The sequence below is a fragment of the Priapulus caudatus genome, unplaced genomic scaffold (genome assembly GCF_000485595.1).
Source record: "Priapulus caudatus unplaced genomic scaffold, Priapulus_caudatus-5.0.1 Scaffold366, whole genome shotgun sequence".
Classification (NCBI taxonomy): Eukaryota; Metazoa; Priapulida; class Priapulimorpha; order Priapulimorphida; family Priapulidae; genus Priapulus; species Priapulus caudatus.
In genome coordinates, this window is record NW_014577427.1 from 220854 (window position 1) to 237738 (window position 16885).

The 16885-nt window shown below is 42.1% G+C and overlaps 1 protein-coding gene across 1 annotated transcript in view; it reads left to right on the plus strand.

The window, feature by feature from the left end:
- Positions 1–14709, plus strand: part of LOC106809589 (proteasome activator complex subunit 4-like) — a 32721-nt gene extending 18012 nt beyond the window's left edge. The window contains exons 19-40 of the mRNA XM_014812722.1: positions 271–369; positions 587–649; positions 1037–1132; positions 1658–1786; positions 2233–2310; positions 2759–2875; positions 3361–3494; positions 3856–3909; positions 4686–4815; positions 5504–6079; positions 6390–6515; positions 7310–7462; positions 7914–8018; positions 9108–9202; positions 9545–9676; positions 9967–10109; positions 10481–10644; positions 11001–11129; positions 11614–11769; positions 12127–12201; positions 13419–13625; positions 13984–14709. Of these exons, the coding sequence (XP_014668208.1) occupies positions 271–369; positions 587–649; positions 1037–1132; positions 1658–1786; positions 2233–2310; positions 2759–2875; positions 3361–3494; positions 3856–3909; positions 4686–4815; positions 5504–6079; positions 6390–6515; positions 7310–7462; positions 7914–8018; positions 9108–9202; positions 9545–9676; positions 9967–10109; positions 10481–10644; positions 11001–11129; positions 11614–11769; positions 12127–12201; positions 13419–13625; positions 13984–14118 (3096 nt within the window). The 3' untranslated portion in view covers positions 14119–14709. The remainder of the gene's footprint in view (positions 1–270; positions 370–586; positions 650–1036; positions 1133–1657; positions 1787–2232; positions 2311–2758; positions 2876–3360; positions 3495–3855; positions 3910–4685; positions 4816–5503; positions 6080–6389; positions 6516–7309; positions 7463–7913; positions 8019–9107; positions 9203–9544; positions 9677–9966; positions 10110–10480; positions 10645–11000; positions 11130–11613; positions 11770–12126; positions 12202–13418; positions 13626–13983) is intronic.
- Positions 14710–16885: the final 2176 nt, after the last annotated feature.

Sequence of the window (16885 nt, forward strand, 5' to 3'; positions counted from 1 at the left end):
TATTAATATATATTAATATTTATTTTATTTATCTATATCATATATGATGCATCTTTATCTATTTTGTATCTGTGGTTTTTTGTGAAATTTTTCCAAGCTGTGCACATGAGAAGAGGTGTCGCCAATGAAGATATAAACTAAGTAACTAACTAAGTCGATAAATCAAGCGCGTGTTTATCGTAAATTGCTATGTATTATGCTTTGTTTACGTGTGTACGCGTCATCTGTCTCCCCACAGTGTAGTAAAATCTCTTTGCTGCTGTCCTGTAGATCTACTTGGCTGTTCTCAGCTATCAAGGTGTGCAGCGTGATGACTTTGATACGAGGTGGAAGAGCTTTCACATAGTCAAGAAGGCGATGGAGAATAAGGTATGTTACCACAGATACAGCAACGGTAGTGGGCAGTGGGGTATGCATGGCTCGCAGGTAGAAACTGAAACTGCTGCAAATCTGTCCGTGGATTTCACATTGTAGATATAATTTAGTCTGGTATTATTGCCAAATATATGGAAACTAAATAAGCTAATAAAATTGAATTTACAAAAACACTAAAATTTTAAAGTACTACTAACGTTTTTCTATGCAGTTGATGGGGAACAAGAGGCATATCCGAGCTCTACTGATAGACAGAGTTGTCTTGCAGCATGAGGTGGGTACATTCCTACGATGTTTTGCTATGCTCTATGTTGTAGCCACTATCAAGTTTAAATTGATGCTCTTTATTTATTACTATTGAAATTTTTTGTTTACTTGGTTTTGGTCAGTTCTCAGTTCTGGTGTTATAGAGAAGGGGTTGTTATACTTATCATGCCTCACAAGCCAATTATTCTTTTGTGGCTAACATATTGTGATGATTATGAAATTCATACTTGATAATGTTGAAAAATTAAGCATCTCGAGCAATAAAAATAAAGTTGTGAGTCGAATTTTGGAAAGATCAGAGAAATTTGGGAAAAAAACAGCAGCATGTTGTAACAAGAAAAATGTCCTGCGCATATATTTCATTGCTCACAGAGTTTTTCTGCACATTTATTAGCGGAGAATAATGGATAAATCAAAGTTCCAATTCACTGACCTGCACCAGAGGAGTTTAGAAGATTTATTCCTTCTCTCAACAAGTCGCTACAGTCAGGTTTGTCGTAACAGAGAACATAACAATTTAAGATGCGATGCTTGAAAATGCAATACATCTTTTCTTGTGAATTCTACCTGTAGTTGCATTTGTCAGTCTCATCGTACGAATCACTGGCATATTGAATTTCGATATACAAAATTATTCAATCAAAGTAAAAATCAATTTGGTGAAAAATCCATCGGCACTACACAATGAATCCATGGCCAAGGTGTATCTCACGGACGTTAAGCTACAAAGTCCGAGGGCATCCCTAACTCCTCAGTATGAACTTCCTCATTATTTTACTCCTGATCATACTTTTATTTTATTGCCATCGCTTTAGCCTTTGTGGTTCTTAAACCTCTAAACTGATCCGCAGGCACCGGCCATTTAAATGCACCTCTGTAAAAACGTCGTCTTCTTGATTTTCACTGGCATTCTAGATCTGCGAACCTGACGCCGTTAGAACGCCGAGCAGTTTTGAACGTGAATGATGTCGTGCTAAAAAAAGTGAAGGTCGTCATCGCAAAATTTGTATTTCAGGTGCGCGCGCGAGCGCAGGCGGTCATGTCGACTGTGATGCACGACTTTCCGCACTGCTACACTCGCATTCTGCCGCGCACACTCGCGCTGCTGAAGGAAGACCCGGACATCTCACACGAACAGCTCAAGGTGGGTAGCGAGTCATCTCGCGTGACTTCGTCGATGTTTCACGTTTTTTTTTTGGGGGGGGGGGGAGGCAGCAGAGAAGCAGTGCACTGTGTGAGTTAGATAGTAACGTATTTTGTTGATGTTGCTGTTACTCGCCGCGGTTTTCGATCTTCGTTTCTGTCACTTCCTCGAGTTTCGGCGGGAAGGCGGCAGAGAAGTTGTGTGCTGTGCGTGCGATTGAGTTAGATAGTAAGGTATTTTGTTGATGTTGCTGGTACTGGTTGGAGTCATCTCACGCAGTGTGTCTCGCTGCGCTTTTTGATCTCTGTCTTCGTCACTTCATTGCGTTTTGGGGGGAAGGCGGCAGAGAAGCAGTGTGCTGTGTGGGCGATTGAGTTGGATTGTAACGTATTTTGTTGATGTTGCTATTACTGGTTGCACGAGCTTCTTTTTTTTTGTGTGTTAAGGGAGCGCTCTACATACTGCGTGGCAATGTGAAGTCCACGTGCTTGGCGACGAAACATGACTGGAAAGTGCTATCACAGGTGAGAATACACGATGACTGTCATTCAGCAACATTCGATATATAAGCATTAATAAATTGCTGAGCAATACAAGCACTTTCTGTGTTGCAATTAGTGTTGCTTGTACATAAAACTTGCTTGTTTTGCATTTGTAATTATTGATACTTGTAAATACTGATAATATATGTGGAATCTATTTTACTATACGTTCCATGCTACTGTTATCTTGAATATCTAACCCTACCTTAAAACGCTTAACTCTGAAAAATCCGATCCCTATGCTGAGAGCTGAAAAAATCGGATGTGTTGCCAGGATTATAGCCTATGTTTTCTAGAACAATTGCTGCAGAAGGGCATATAGCCATTTATCAGTTTTTTCGCTTCGATGAGTTGAGGTTTCGATAATGCTCGTCTACCACGCGTGTGTACGTGTACGCGTATGTCTAGAGTGTCGCGCTTGCTCCTGTAGGTGTGGCCTGCCATCATAGAGGCACAGCATTCAGAGAAGCTGTCCATAATCGACATGCTAGACTTGCTGGTGGATAGGATCAGCAAGAACATCGATACCTTATCACTGACCGTCACCGTACGTATCACACAGTACATAGTACATAGTGCATAGTACAGATTACAGTATACGATGTACAGAGTAGTACACGTACAGTACGTATCACACACTATATACTGTATACGCTGTATATTTCGTGGTGGTTTAATTTCGCGAACGCGTCCCCGACCGCGAAGTTGTCCGTCAAGTCTGAATTCGCGAAAATATCTGTATGTGAAAAATATAGCGTATACAATAGTACACGGTGCATAGTACGGATTACAGTATTTGATGTAAAGAGTAGTAAATAGTACACCATACTACATGGTGCATAGTACAGAATACAATATAAGGTGTACAGAGGAGTACATAGTACACTGTGCATAGTGCAGAATACAGTATACAATGTACAGAGTAGTACACAGTGCATAGTACAGAATACAGTATACATGTACAGATTAGTACACAGTACATAATATACAGTATATCATGCACTATATAGTGACGTACTTGACTGATTGCAGGTCCCTGATGCTGTGCTTCAAGCAGCAGAGAAGATGTGGGCGCACCAGCCCATGCCAGAGCAGCAGACACCAGAAGCAGCCGAGCTGACGCAGGCTGAGGCACGGCTCCAGGAGAGAAACACTGAAAACCTGAAGTGTGTATGGCAGCTATGCCCATTGTCGCTACCATCTCTGCGCTCATTCCGGTGTTCATTCTGTGTTCATTTCTGTTTTCATTCCGGTGTTCATTCTGTGTTCATTTCTGTTTTCATTCTGTGTTCTGTGATCATCATGCTGTGTTCTCTGCACTCATTCTTGTGTTCATTCTGTGTTCGTTACGTAACATAATGTAATGCAACGTAATGCAATGTAGTGTAGTGTAATGTTCGGTGGGTTGAACTTTTCGACCGGGTAACACAGTCATTTGTGACTGCTAATGCAAATATGTATATACTGTGTAAACAAATTTAAGAATGTTTTTCTTTCTGTTTATATTCTGTTGCCAAATGTTTTCAGAATATACAAGACAATGATTGATAAAAACGTGGAGCTACTAAATGATGGAAAATTGTAAGTAATTTTACTATATATTGCTATTGGTTCTTGTTGCTACAAACGGTTCATTTCATGCGTCTATAGACTTAATATTTCACCTTTATTTGAGAGAGATAATAGATTTAAGGCAAAGATTTGGCCTTGTTGACAAGTTTGTGTTCATCGTAATTATAGCACATTTTCAATAGAGCGATTGAGAGAATTTGTTTTACCCAACATAACACACCTGCATGAGTGTAATCTATAAGTTACATAAACTACCTTCTGGATTTAGTAAAAGTTCTGAAGTTAGGGATTTTCACCAGGCTCAGTTTCCTATTTAAAGAGATATTTTCCATTCCTACTGCCGCCATTTTTTATTAATAAACTTTGTTATTTAGAAATATGTAACATTTTAGGAAATTCCTTTTGCCATTAATTATAGCAATTTCCTCAAGATATGTCCTAAAATGAAATCCAATAGTACCGAAGGACAAAAATATCTCGGGGTCCTGGCCAGGCCTAAAACCCTGGCCTTAGGATGCAGTTAAAATAATATCAAGCGCTTTTTTGCAAACCCAAAAAACTGTGTCTCATTCCTCTGCATAACACAGACAATTGTAATCAGATGCTCATAATGATGAGGTTATAATAATAATAATAATATATTTGTGATAACTTGGGAAAATACTCAGTTATTAAACTAATAGCTTTATATTGCAAACTGCTGATAATAATAATATGAGGGTGATGTGAGTGAGTGAGCTGGGGAGGCCTGCGCTCACCGCGTGCGTTGTCGTGTGTTCGCGCAGGCGATGGAGGCACTACCAGGTGGCTGTCAGCTTCCTCACACAGCTGCTGAGAGAGGACGAGCGGCTGCCGATGCACGCCGTACGCGTGCTCGTCAACAACCTCAACCACGACTCCCTCATCGTGAGAAAGGTGAGCACTCCTCCTCCTCCTCCTCCTCCTCCTCATCGTCATCATCATCATCGTCATCATCATCATTATCATCATCATCATCATCATCATCAACCTTCACTTCCTTCTCTTCCTCCTTCTCTCCTTCCTCCTCTTCATTCTCCTCCTCCACCTCCTCATCATCATCATCCTCTACCTCATCCATCTCCTTCTCCCCCTCCTCCCAGCATCCTTTAGAGATGGTTGTTCGTTCTATAGAGGTAGTTTCACTTTATAATTGGTACTGAAGAGAAAGCCCACAAGTGTCATTTATAGACTGGTGACCATTCTGTGCAGATTGTTTGTGTCAGATGCAAAATTTTGTGTTTATGTGCTAATGTGCATTTTTCTGGGGAGGGGTCTGCAGCTTTCACCAGATTCTCAAAGGGGTCCATGACGCAAAAAAGGTTACGAACCACTGTTCTATACAATGGACACCTGTCGGGTCTACTAAAATTACTTTGGGATATTCTGTATTCTGAAAAGTACCAATAGTACTTATTTTACTACTGGTACAGGGATATTGAATAATGAGCAAGTGAAATAATATTGCAGATAATAATAACATGCATAATTATCTATACTAAGCTATGCTATATATATATATATATATATACCTCTATTGTTCCCTTTATGGCTAACATTTCCATTGCATTCCCTGTCTACGCAGCTTTGCACGTCGGCGATGGGTGCCGTACTGAAGCAGCAGAAGCGCACACGTGAGAAGAAGGAGGTGGACGTTACGACGGGTCACTTTGTCGCCACGGAGTGCCCTCGCGAGTCCTTGATGGGAACCAAGCCATCGCAGATCGCAACCCCGGCCTGCACCCCTGTACCTGCGAGTACAGACTGCGCGACTCCCGCCGAAACGTCCGAGTCGGTGGCAACTTTAGGTTGCCCGGGAAGTCCGCCGACTCCAGACGCAATATCAGATGCCCTGACCGCAGCCGCCGAGAAAGGATCAAAGATGGCCGCTGGCGACAGAGGATCAAAGATGGCCACTGCCGAGAGCGAATCGAAGATGGGCGCAAGCGAGGAGGACACGCTGCCGCCGCTCTCTCAGCCGAACAACGATTGGCTGCTGCTCGACATGAAGGACGTTCCCAACACGGCCGACAGTTGGCGCCGCTGTGTGATGATCGACAAGACGCACCTCGGCTACTACTGCTGGCCGAAGCCGCTGATGGCGCATGCACTCAACCCCGAGCGGCCACCAGGGGCCAGGAAGAGAGACGATCTCGACGAGGTACTATCGAAGCGGGTGTAGACGAGAAGAGGCAATTTTTATTAATTATTATTACCCACAATAGTTATAATTAGTCATAATAATAAAAATTAATGAATAATTATTATTATAATTTATTAATTTACATAATTATGTATGAATTTTTATTGCTAATTATTAACATTTGATTAATAGTGATTATTTGCGATGGATTGCCCACCCTGAGTGTTACCCAGTTGTATATGTGGGTGTTTGTCGGTGGAGGCGGAGTATGCCACGACCATGGCTCCGGGCGAGTGAAGTCAACCTTTGCTGTTTTGGTTTCCTGCAGGAGGAGATTCCGTTGTTCGATGCCATGAGCGATCCCGTGTTCATAGAGAAGCTCGTCGGATTCATGTCCCTGGAAGACAGGAAGGGCAAGGACAAGTTCGATGCGAGAAAGTACACGTTTCTCAAGGTACGCGATTCGACTTCCGCGCTGATACGCTGGGATTGCTCGTGGAAGAATCGGTACACACTGTCAAATTCACCTGATCGGTGTATTTTCCATTATTATCCCGTACATATGCAGGGCTCTATCTGGATGTTTTTAAGTTTGAGCCAAGACTTGAGCCAGCAAAATTATTTTTACCCACCAGTGAAAAACTATAGCCACTTCAGTTTATCGTATGTGATAAGCAAGGCATAAACGGGTGATGGGCATCGGAAAACAGGTGTACGAAAATATTTTACGACACGACGCTGCAATTTGATGATTTCATTATTCAGTCGTAATTTTGTGGGCAGTTAAATCATGCGACAATTGTAATCGCCACTTAATGTAGTAAAATCGCCACTGTTATTTATTTATCGCATTTTGCGAAAATGCCAGCGTTAGTCCTGGATATGATTAGTCTGTTTTGGTTGGTCATGTAATCGTTTTTATATATTTATATTTCATTTGTATTGTTTATTATTTATTTTTTTACTTAAATTATGTTTATATTTAATTTTCACTTAAAATATTTAATATTGTTAATTAATTTTTGATAAACTTAATTTTAATTTTTGTTAATGTAATTTAAACATATCAATATTCATTCATGTGATAGTGGGATGGTCTTAGTTTAATTTTAACTCGAACGATTCAATTTTTCCAACTAAAATTTCATTACGAATTTTAATGAAATTACGAACTAAATCTACATTATGAAGTAATAATCCCAGAATTGCTTGCTGCAATCCCGGCTCTGACGTCGTTCTGCGCTTCAGGGCATCTTCCGTAACTACGAGTCGGCGTTGCTTGGTGTGCTGCGTCCGCACATCGAGAAGCTGGCCGTCGATCCGCACGAGAGCAGCCAGCGATTCTCCGCCGAGTGCATCGCGGCGCTGATGCGCGGCAGCAAGCACTGGTCATGGGAGCAGGTGAGAAGCACAGCAGCACCTCTGTATAGCGGTCACCTCTGTATAACGGTCACCCATGTATAACGGTCACCCCTGTATAATAGTCACCACCTGTGGTCTTAGTGGGGGGGGGACAGTAAGCACTGGTCATGGGAGCAGGTGACAAGTGCAGCCACACCAGTGTTAGCAGGTCACCTCTGTATAACGGTCACCTCTGTATAACGGTCATCTCTGTATAACGGTCACCTCTGTATAACGGTCACCACCTGTGGTCTTAGTGTGGGGGGGGCAGCAAGCACTATTCATGGGAGCAGATGAGAAGCACAGCGGCACCTGTTTATAGAGGGTCACCCCTGTAATAACGGGCACCTGTACATATTAGAAGATCTGTGTTAGATCTAGTGGTTTGATCGAGTCTTTTCTCCTCGGTAAAAGCACCGGAGGGGTAATTGCGATGTTGTGTGTGTGACAGCTGGATGAAATGTACTCATGGTTGGTGCCTCTGCTACGCCTCGTCATCAAGAACATGACCGTGGAGACGATATCAGACTGGGGCAGCTGTATAGCAACGGCCAGCGTGAGTATGATCACTGAGACTTGCTAGTGCAGCAGTAGCAGCGGTAGTGGCAGCAGCGGCGGCGGCGGTAGCAGTAGCGGCGGCGGTGGCGGCGGTAGCAGTAGCAGTAGCAGCGGTAGTGGCAGAAGCAGCAGCAGCGGCAGCAGCGGCGTCGACGGCGGCGGCGGTAGCAGTAGCAGTAGCAGCAGTAGTAACATTAGTAGTATCGGCAGCGGGAGTAGTAGTAGCAGCAGCAGCAGTACTGCTAGCAGCAGCAGTAGCAATAGTAGTAGTAGCAGCAGTAGCAGCAGCAGCAGTAGTAGCAGCAGCAGTAATAGTAGCAGCAGCAGCAGTAATAGTAGCAGCAGCAGTAGCAGCAGCAGCAGTAATAGTAGCAGCAGCAGTAGCAGTAGAGCAAGTAAGCAGTAGCTAGTAGGCAGTAGGGCAGTAGCAGTAGCAAGTAGCAGTAAGCAGTACATAGCAGTACATGTAGCAGTAGCAGTAGGGCAGTATCCTCAACCACCTCGCAAGACTAGCAGTAGCAAGCTATGGCAGCTAGCAGTAGCTAGTTCAAGGCAGATAGCAGCTAAGCAGTAGCAGTAAGCGATGTATCAGCAGCTAGGCTAAGCAGCAGAAGCAGCAGCAGCAGCATGGCAGTAGGCAAGCAGGCAGAGCAGTAGCAGCAGCAGTAGTAGTAGTAAGTAGTAGCAGCAGCAACAAGCTATATGATTCCATTATCAGGTACGTAGTGGATGTTTTTCTGTCATTTATATATCTATCTGCAAGTTTCTCTATTGTCTGTCTGTCTGTCTCGCTCTTTCCTCTCTCTGCTCTCTTCTCATCATCTCAGTCTCTCTCTCTCTCTCTCATTTTCTCGTTTCTCTTCCTCTCATCTCTCTCTCTCGCTCTGTCTGTTCTTCTCTGCTCTCTCTCTGTCTCTCCTCAAAGAGTTAGAGGCAGAGCAGCAGACAGACAGACAGACAGACAGACAGACCAACTGACTGACAGCTATGCAGATACAGGTGTATGCCTCATATATCCATGTTTGTGAGTGTTTAGCGTTGTGAATTATTCTTTGTTGGAACTATGCCGCATCTAAAATGTTCACAGGAGAGCCTGGATCCAAAGAGGCTACACTGGCTGTTCAAGGTGCTCATGGAGAACCCGTTTCACAGGGAGGCAGATGGATCCTTCATGGTCACTAGGTAGTGTATCGCAATCGCTTCACTGTGTTGTATTAGAAAGAGAACTGTGAGCAGTATATGTAGCATTAGTGCAAGAGTAAAATAATGTTGTAAAATATTTTGTTACTATTCTACTCTATTACCTTGCTGGTTAGTATCTTTCTTACTAATCATACTCTGCTTATCTTACTGATCAAATCTATCTATCTGATTAGGGTGTTTGCATATTAGCGTGTTAGTTTAGTTGTGGTACACCTGATTAAATAATTAAGAGAACAGTTGGTTGTATGTCAGCAGTCTATCAGTAGGTTTAACTGATTTGTTTAAAAAAACCATCTCTCTGTTATTGCGTATTTGTTGCAGTCACTTGTATCTGCTACAAGCGGCCATCGGTCAGCAGGAGTGGAAGGTCAAGCATTTACTATCTGCCATGCTAGAAATGATTGTGCCACAGTTAGGCAACTCCTACAAGAACATTCGTGATAGACTAGGAAGGTAAGACTATTGTAAATTAACATATGAGAGGGCCCTATGTCAAACAATTTGATTTTTGATCTCATTCAGTTTATTGTATTTAACTATTTGTGATTTTAAATGAAATCATTTACTATATAATTTATTAATTAACTAATAATTTGGTGATTTTTAACGTGTAACTGTTTATTTATATTTTAAGCCAATACTATTAGTCAAGATTCGAGTAAAAATTTAACAAATGATGAATGTTTGTCCATGGTACCTACCATAAACTTGATAGTATTAGTATTTTTACTGCTATTTTACAGTACTTTGGGAAGCGTGTTTCTGTTTGAGATGGAGCTGCCACACCTGACGCAGACGTACTGCCCCTCGCGTGCACAGTTCATCACCAGCCTTATGCCTCAGCTACAGGTGTTGGTCTCGCAGCAGTCTACCAGTCCAACAACAGGTATGTGCATGAATATGTGCGTGCGTGCTTGCGTGTTTAGTATTTTTTTGCATACGTGCGTGCCTGCGCGCATGCCTGCGTGTTAAGTATTTGTGTGCATGCGAGTGTGCGCTCGTGTGTGTGTGTATGCGTGCGTGCACATGTTTTCGCGTGGGTTTGTGTGTGTGTGTGTGTGTGTGTGCGTGCGTGCGTGCGTGCGTGCGTGCGTGTGTGTGTGCATGCATGTGTGTGCGTGCATGCATGTGTGTGCATGCATGTGCGTACGTGCACGTGCGTGCGCATGTATGTACGTGGGTGTGTGTGCGTGTGTGTTTGCTTGTGCGCGCGAGCTTCACGCTGAGTTGTCATAATTTTTGCCGTCATTGTCACAGAGGTCGCCCGTGACGCGGAGGGTGACACATCGATGTGTGAGGTCAATGAGGAAGAGAGAAGCAAGGCCGTGCGTGTGTTTGAGACGACCTTGAGATGGCTTCAGACATCCCTCGCACGTATGCACTATAGTGCACCGCCAGAGGTCTTTCAGCTACTACCACTCGTGAGTAATATTATATAGTCTGAATTATATGCTTCTATCTATAAGTTAAATTATATTTGATATGTTTATCCATATATGATATGCACTGTAAGTTATATTTTATACTGTGCACTTTAGCACTGAATATGTGTGAGCCCATGAGCAAATCACGTGCACGATAGTTAAAAGGCTAAACTAAACTACCATTATTTTGGTTATTAATCATGATCATTTATCAGGTTAATTAGATTTACAACATGTAGATTTTCAACTGCTTGTGGAGACACGATTATGCAAGTCTGTTCTTTGAATTCACTTCACGTGTGTTGGTTAGATAGACATTAGCTCTGCTCACCATACATGTTTCCGTTTCGTAGGTGTGCCAGCTCGAAAATGAGTCGACAGACGAAGAACTGAAGAAAGAGTGCATGCTGACACTTGCTTGTCTCGCGCAGGCTCTGCTGAAGCCTGATGTTATCCCCTATGTCCTCAAGGTCATTCAGCAGGTAGGGTGTCATTGTGAACTTATTTATGCGTACTACTGTATATGTAGTAGATATATGTTCATAGTATTGGTGTAGTAAACAGCTATCGTCCTGGTATGAGGGAGCCGTAGATATATGCCCAATCAAGACAACCCCTGGTTTCCCTGGGTTGGACAAATATAAACATATTAAACCTAAATAAACAAATAATAATAATAATAATAATAACAGATATAATATATAAATTAATGCCCCCTGTGTGTCTTGGGATAATTGGCAATAACTTGTTTGTTATACCAAATCATGAATTCATAATAACATACAAACGTCAGAACGTCTGATGAAACTGCTGTCTTTCAAAGGAAATATCTTCTTCATGCATATTCATGGCCTATAAGTAGAAATTATGCCTAGAGACCATTCAAGTCTGAGAATTCCCACCATCACGCTAGTATACAGTGAATTTTCCATCCCGCGCGCTGAACTACGTGTGCTGTTTATTTAGATCATGAACGGGCAGTCGTGGCGCAGCAAGCAGTCTGTGCTCGAGTACCTGCAGGTGATGGTCTTCTGCAACCTGTTTGCGGTCATGCAGAGCCGCGAGCTGGTCGGCTGCATACACGACATCGTACTAAACATGATGACCAACGAGCAGCTAGAGGTCAGTGTAAGCATCGCGCGTGTGGGCGAGTCTACTGATCGAGGCGGAGAGATGATAGGTGGTGGTAGGCAGAGATGTTGTTTACGGATGAATGGATGTAATTTACCATGATTCCATGAATGTTTTTTACGAAAAAAGACAATATGTAGGCCTACATATATATATTTTGAATTTATATATATATATATATATGTAATAATAAATAATTTTGTCGAGGGCACGCGTTGGCCTTAGCCTATGCCATCTCGGGGTCCACGTATTCATGGTTCGATCTTTGGCTAAATACGTGCGAGGGTCGCTATTCCTCTCGCCCATATATATATAATAAACTTATTATTTTATGCTTATTATTATCAGGTCAGAGAAATGGCATCCGTGACCCTGGGTGGGTTCTTGCACTGTGAACTCTTCACAATGGATGCAGATTTATTGGTATGTTATTACAAAGATGTACGAGATAAATATGTGATTAAATGGTACTAACAGTTACCTGATATTGAACAGTATCAAGCATTGTTTAATGCATTTAAGCATGTGTTAATAGAAATGAATGGTTGTAAAAAAAATTGAACATCGCCTATCTATTCAAAGTCCACGTAAATTACAAATTAAAAATGTTCATCAAAAATCCATGAACGAATCTATACCTCATTGGTGTATAGATTGTTCATGGTATGCCGAATACATCTCATACCTCTCTCCACCAACGTGACATCTCACTAATTGTCACCAAGTGTTAAATGGCATTGGTTTGAACTGCACATGTAGAGAAAAAGTATCTGACGATATTAAGTGTAATTATATTGCTAACATTATCTCATCGTTTATTAATCATCAATATAGATGTCATTGATTACTGTATCATTAATAATTGATGTCAGTAGAGCTTGGTATGTATGACAGACGACACATGCAGAGAAAAGATATTGACATGTCAGTGTTCGAAATAAGGGCTATCCGTTTGTCCTCACTTGTTCATTTCCACGGAGGACAAGTATACCTGTCCAGCAGCTTGTCCGCTGGACAAACAGCTTTTTAGAGCAATTTTTCATCATTTTCTACCATCGCTTCAACTTTGTTAAGACAAGTAATAACTTAAAATAAATAATTGTGCTTCTTTATGTTCTTTCATGTTTGGTGCCTAACTTGAACTGTTAGTGAACTGTATTAAAATTACAAAGTAAGATATTGGGTCTAAAATTTAATTTGATTAAATGCATTACACATTTACTATATTTCTATGTTATTAATCAGGACAAGCTAACATTTTGCAGGACAAGCAAAAATATATTTTAGCTTATTCGTCGGGCAAGCAAAATTTTCCCCTTATATCGAACACTGCATGTAGTACTGTCTGTACACGTATTTTACATGTAATTATTATTCTTAATTTATTTCATTATTTTATTAATTGTCCATATAGCTATCGTTATCATATCGAAAATCAATGATGTCAGCAGAACTCGGTGTCTGACTATTTTACAAATAATTATTTTGTTAAATTTATATCGTCATTTTATCAATCGTCGATACGGCTATCGTTATCGTATCGTAAATCGATGACGTCGGCTGAGCTTTGTGTGTGTATGTGCGTGTGTGCGTGCGTGTGTGCGTGCGTGTATAACAGACGACGACTGGCGTTTCCGCAGGACAAGTTCCGGAGCTGGGCGAACACGCGGATCAGGCGGCGCGGCGGGCGAGTCGCGCTCGACCAGGCGGGGGCGCTGGTGCGGCGGCACGCCGGCGTGCTCGGACTGTGCGCGTACATCGAGGCGCACCCGTACGACGTCACTGCGCTCATGCCCGACGTGCTGATGATGCTGAGCAACCACGTCAATGACCCGCAGCCCATCCAGGTCAGAGGTCGTCGCCCTGGCGATGCGTCGCTAACGACGGCGACATATGCCGTGTTTCTCGAGCGAGCGTGCGCCTGGAGCGAGCGACGGGTAGTCCCAGCCAATTGGCTTTGCGACCGAGACATTCTAAAAAAACGTTGCTTAGCAATGAAGTGTCGTTAATTTTGAAACGAGGCGTGCGCTCGTGGGAAAATGCATAAACTGTCGTGACTGTGTGAGCTTTTCTGTCTGGCTTGACTGACTATAGTCAGTGAATGTGTGCAAGGGAGCGTAGGTATCGCGCTCGATTGGATTAGTAAGTTGCTGATAGCGATGATGTTGGGAATGTTCTCACGTGAGTACTTCTCTGTTTCTGCAGGTCACAGCGAGAAAGGCCCTGAGTAACTTCCGACGCACGCACTACGACAACTGGCAAGACCACAAGCTGATGTTCACAGATGACCAGCTGGCTATACTTACCGACCTGCTAGTTTCTCCAAGCTACTATGCGTAGCACCAACCCAGCACCACTCCTGGGGGGAATTATTGACCTATCGGTGTCCTGGAGTGATGGACACTGCAGCTCTAGCCAATCGTTGTTGAGGTAGGATGTTCTAAAAGACAATGCTTGGGAAGAAGGCGCTGCCAGGTCACCATGCGGGTGCACGAAAAACCACGTATAAACTAGTCTAGCTTAGCTGAGTGGGAAATTTATAATGCCAAATGCTTGTCACACTTAGACGGATCGATGAATTGGCACCAACGCCTCGTCTGTCAAACCACCCTGCAGGTGCCCCCACCACCTAGTTACGGTAATCAATTGCTAAAGTATTCATCTGCATCAGGGGCTCGTTTTGTGAAACATCATAAGTAGTTATGACTCTGATAAGTCTGAATTTTCATAACTTTTAGTGGTGCAAAGTTGAAAGTGTAAGTGTCCTGCAAAATTTATGACATTTTAGACTTGTGATAGTCGTCACTACATGTGATGTTTCTGACAACGAACTGTCGTTTATCCTGGTGCTTAACATTACTACAGTACACAATCAATAATCCGAAATCCGGGACCAGACACGTTTCGGAATTCGGAATTTTTCGGATTTCACAATGGTAGTACAGTACAGATATACATATCGTATATCCTACTAGCCAGTACTAAAACCCAAGTTTTCAAGAAGCCAAATGCAGTACTGGTACAGTACAATATGTATGAGTAATGCCAAACACTTTAATATTTCTGCAGTGAACCTTGTGCAGCCAAACGCGAGCTTTGGTGTGCAGACGACCTCCACGAAAAAAACTTTCGGTTTTCGAAGCTTTTCGGTTTGCAGAATTTCGGATAATAGATTGTGTACTGTATGTTGTGTACTAATAATATGAACAGTGTTATCACACAATATGGATTTCGAGACGGTAAATATCTCGTGTGTGATTTTCGGATATGAATCATCACAATGTGCCCACGAACAATGTCACTCGCTTGCAATCACAATGTTGATAATGTTTAAATTATAATATGTAATCTTGATGCCTTGTTGCGGCTGTCAGAGATTGACATATATTTGTGCTGGGCATGTATGCACAAACTAGGAGGTATTTCTGGGTTATTCTATATCTTTATTCTCGTTTTGTTGGTGTGGTTTTCGAAAGATGGGTTATTCTGTTATCCCATTTTTTATTACTTGTGATCGGAATGTTATTGCAATTTTGATAACTCGTTTGACGCAGTTATACCGATGAAAATTCAAGAGTGAACAGTTGATGGAGACAACTTACACTCCAACCCTCGGTGTTTGTCAACATTTGATACATTAGTGTTAATATATTATTGTAGCCGTGTATACCTTCTGTAAAAAAGTAGTCGTTTCTAAATTTCTATCATGCTGCGCCTGTCCATAACTTGTGAACGCACAATGATGATGATTAGGGTGATGATATAGTGTATAGGGAGATTGTGAGCAGAAGCTTTTGCAAAATACCTACTTTGTCTGCTACGTGGGCAATACGCACATTTGCACTCAAATTGGCAAGGTAGGCCTACACTATCGATGCCGGGGATGAGACGGTGCACGCCTACCATGTCGCTAATTACTTTGTTAATCGGGTTGGGGACTTGTATGATATACATCTATGAAGTCCAACATGAACAAGTCTATACAATATTGTTGTATATATATACGGTATTGTGTACCATATACTTGTATAAATATGTACATGATTGCAATGACTGTGCTTGTGATGTTAACGCGATCCAACTGTGCATGGCCAGTGAGTATGTTATATCAGTTGTATACGTAAAAGAATGCGACTTAAAACCCCTCCTTTCTGTTTATAGTGCTTGCGGCTGTGTTAATACAGTCTGTACGGAATTATTATGTTACCCGGATGAAATCTTCGAAATGTTGGGTCACGGGTAGAACAAAGACGTTTTGAAGTGTTTACTGCTAGTATTGGAGAACAAACGTGTGCGTGGGCAACGTCGTTAATAAAGATATATGGCCTACTGCGAAATGTATTCTCGCTTACCTTGTTACGCAGGTAAAATGCTGTTATATTTTCGCTATGACCTACCCTGCTGCCCAGTATGGATAATATGTTCATGCTCTACCCAATAACTAATGTGCAAACAACCGTGTGTGAGAGCCTATTGGGTAGCGTGAAGGATTGTTGTTTTCTATCTATGTCATCGGGGGTAAGTGATGGGAAGATAATAATAATTCCTATTATTTACTCCTAGTACCATCTCAAAGACTTTACGAGTAACTATCATTGAGAGTCATACTCCGCCGGCTTGCCATCTGTCTATATGCAGGTGAAGCTTGTGTGAACACAAAGGTATTCATTGTACAGGTAAAAAAGGGATAGTCGGTTTAATGTGCTGTGTGCGTTCGAGCAGGCAAGCAGGGCTGTCGATACAATATCGTGTGCCCATCAACTATTTGATTGCGTGCTGATAACGTGCAATATTTACCTGATCAAGTTGCCTGCAAAGTCTTTATATATATAGGTGTGTGCGCGCACGTGTGTGTGCGTGCGTGCATGCGTGCGTGCGTGGGCGCATGCGTCGATTTCGATTTCATGTTTTGTTTAGTAGGAAAATTTCAATCGGTTTGATTTTGCTATGGATTATGTATGATAATAAACAGATTGTATATTTAGTCATGCGTTTCGATTGTTGGGTTATGTAAATTTGTGAACGTTGCTAGTTGTTATAATTGAATATATTCTGGAAATAAGCAAGTGCGTTAAGATGTAGCAGCCGCATATCGGTCGCATATAGA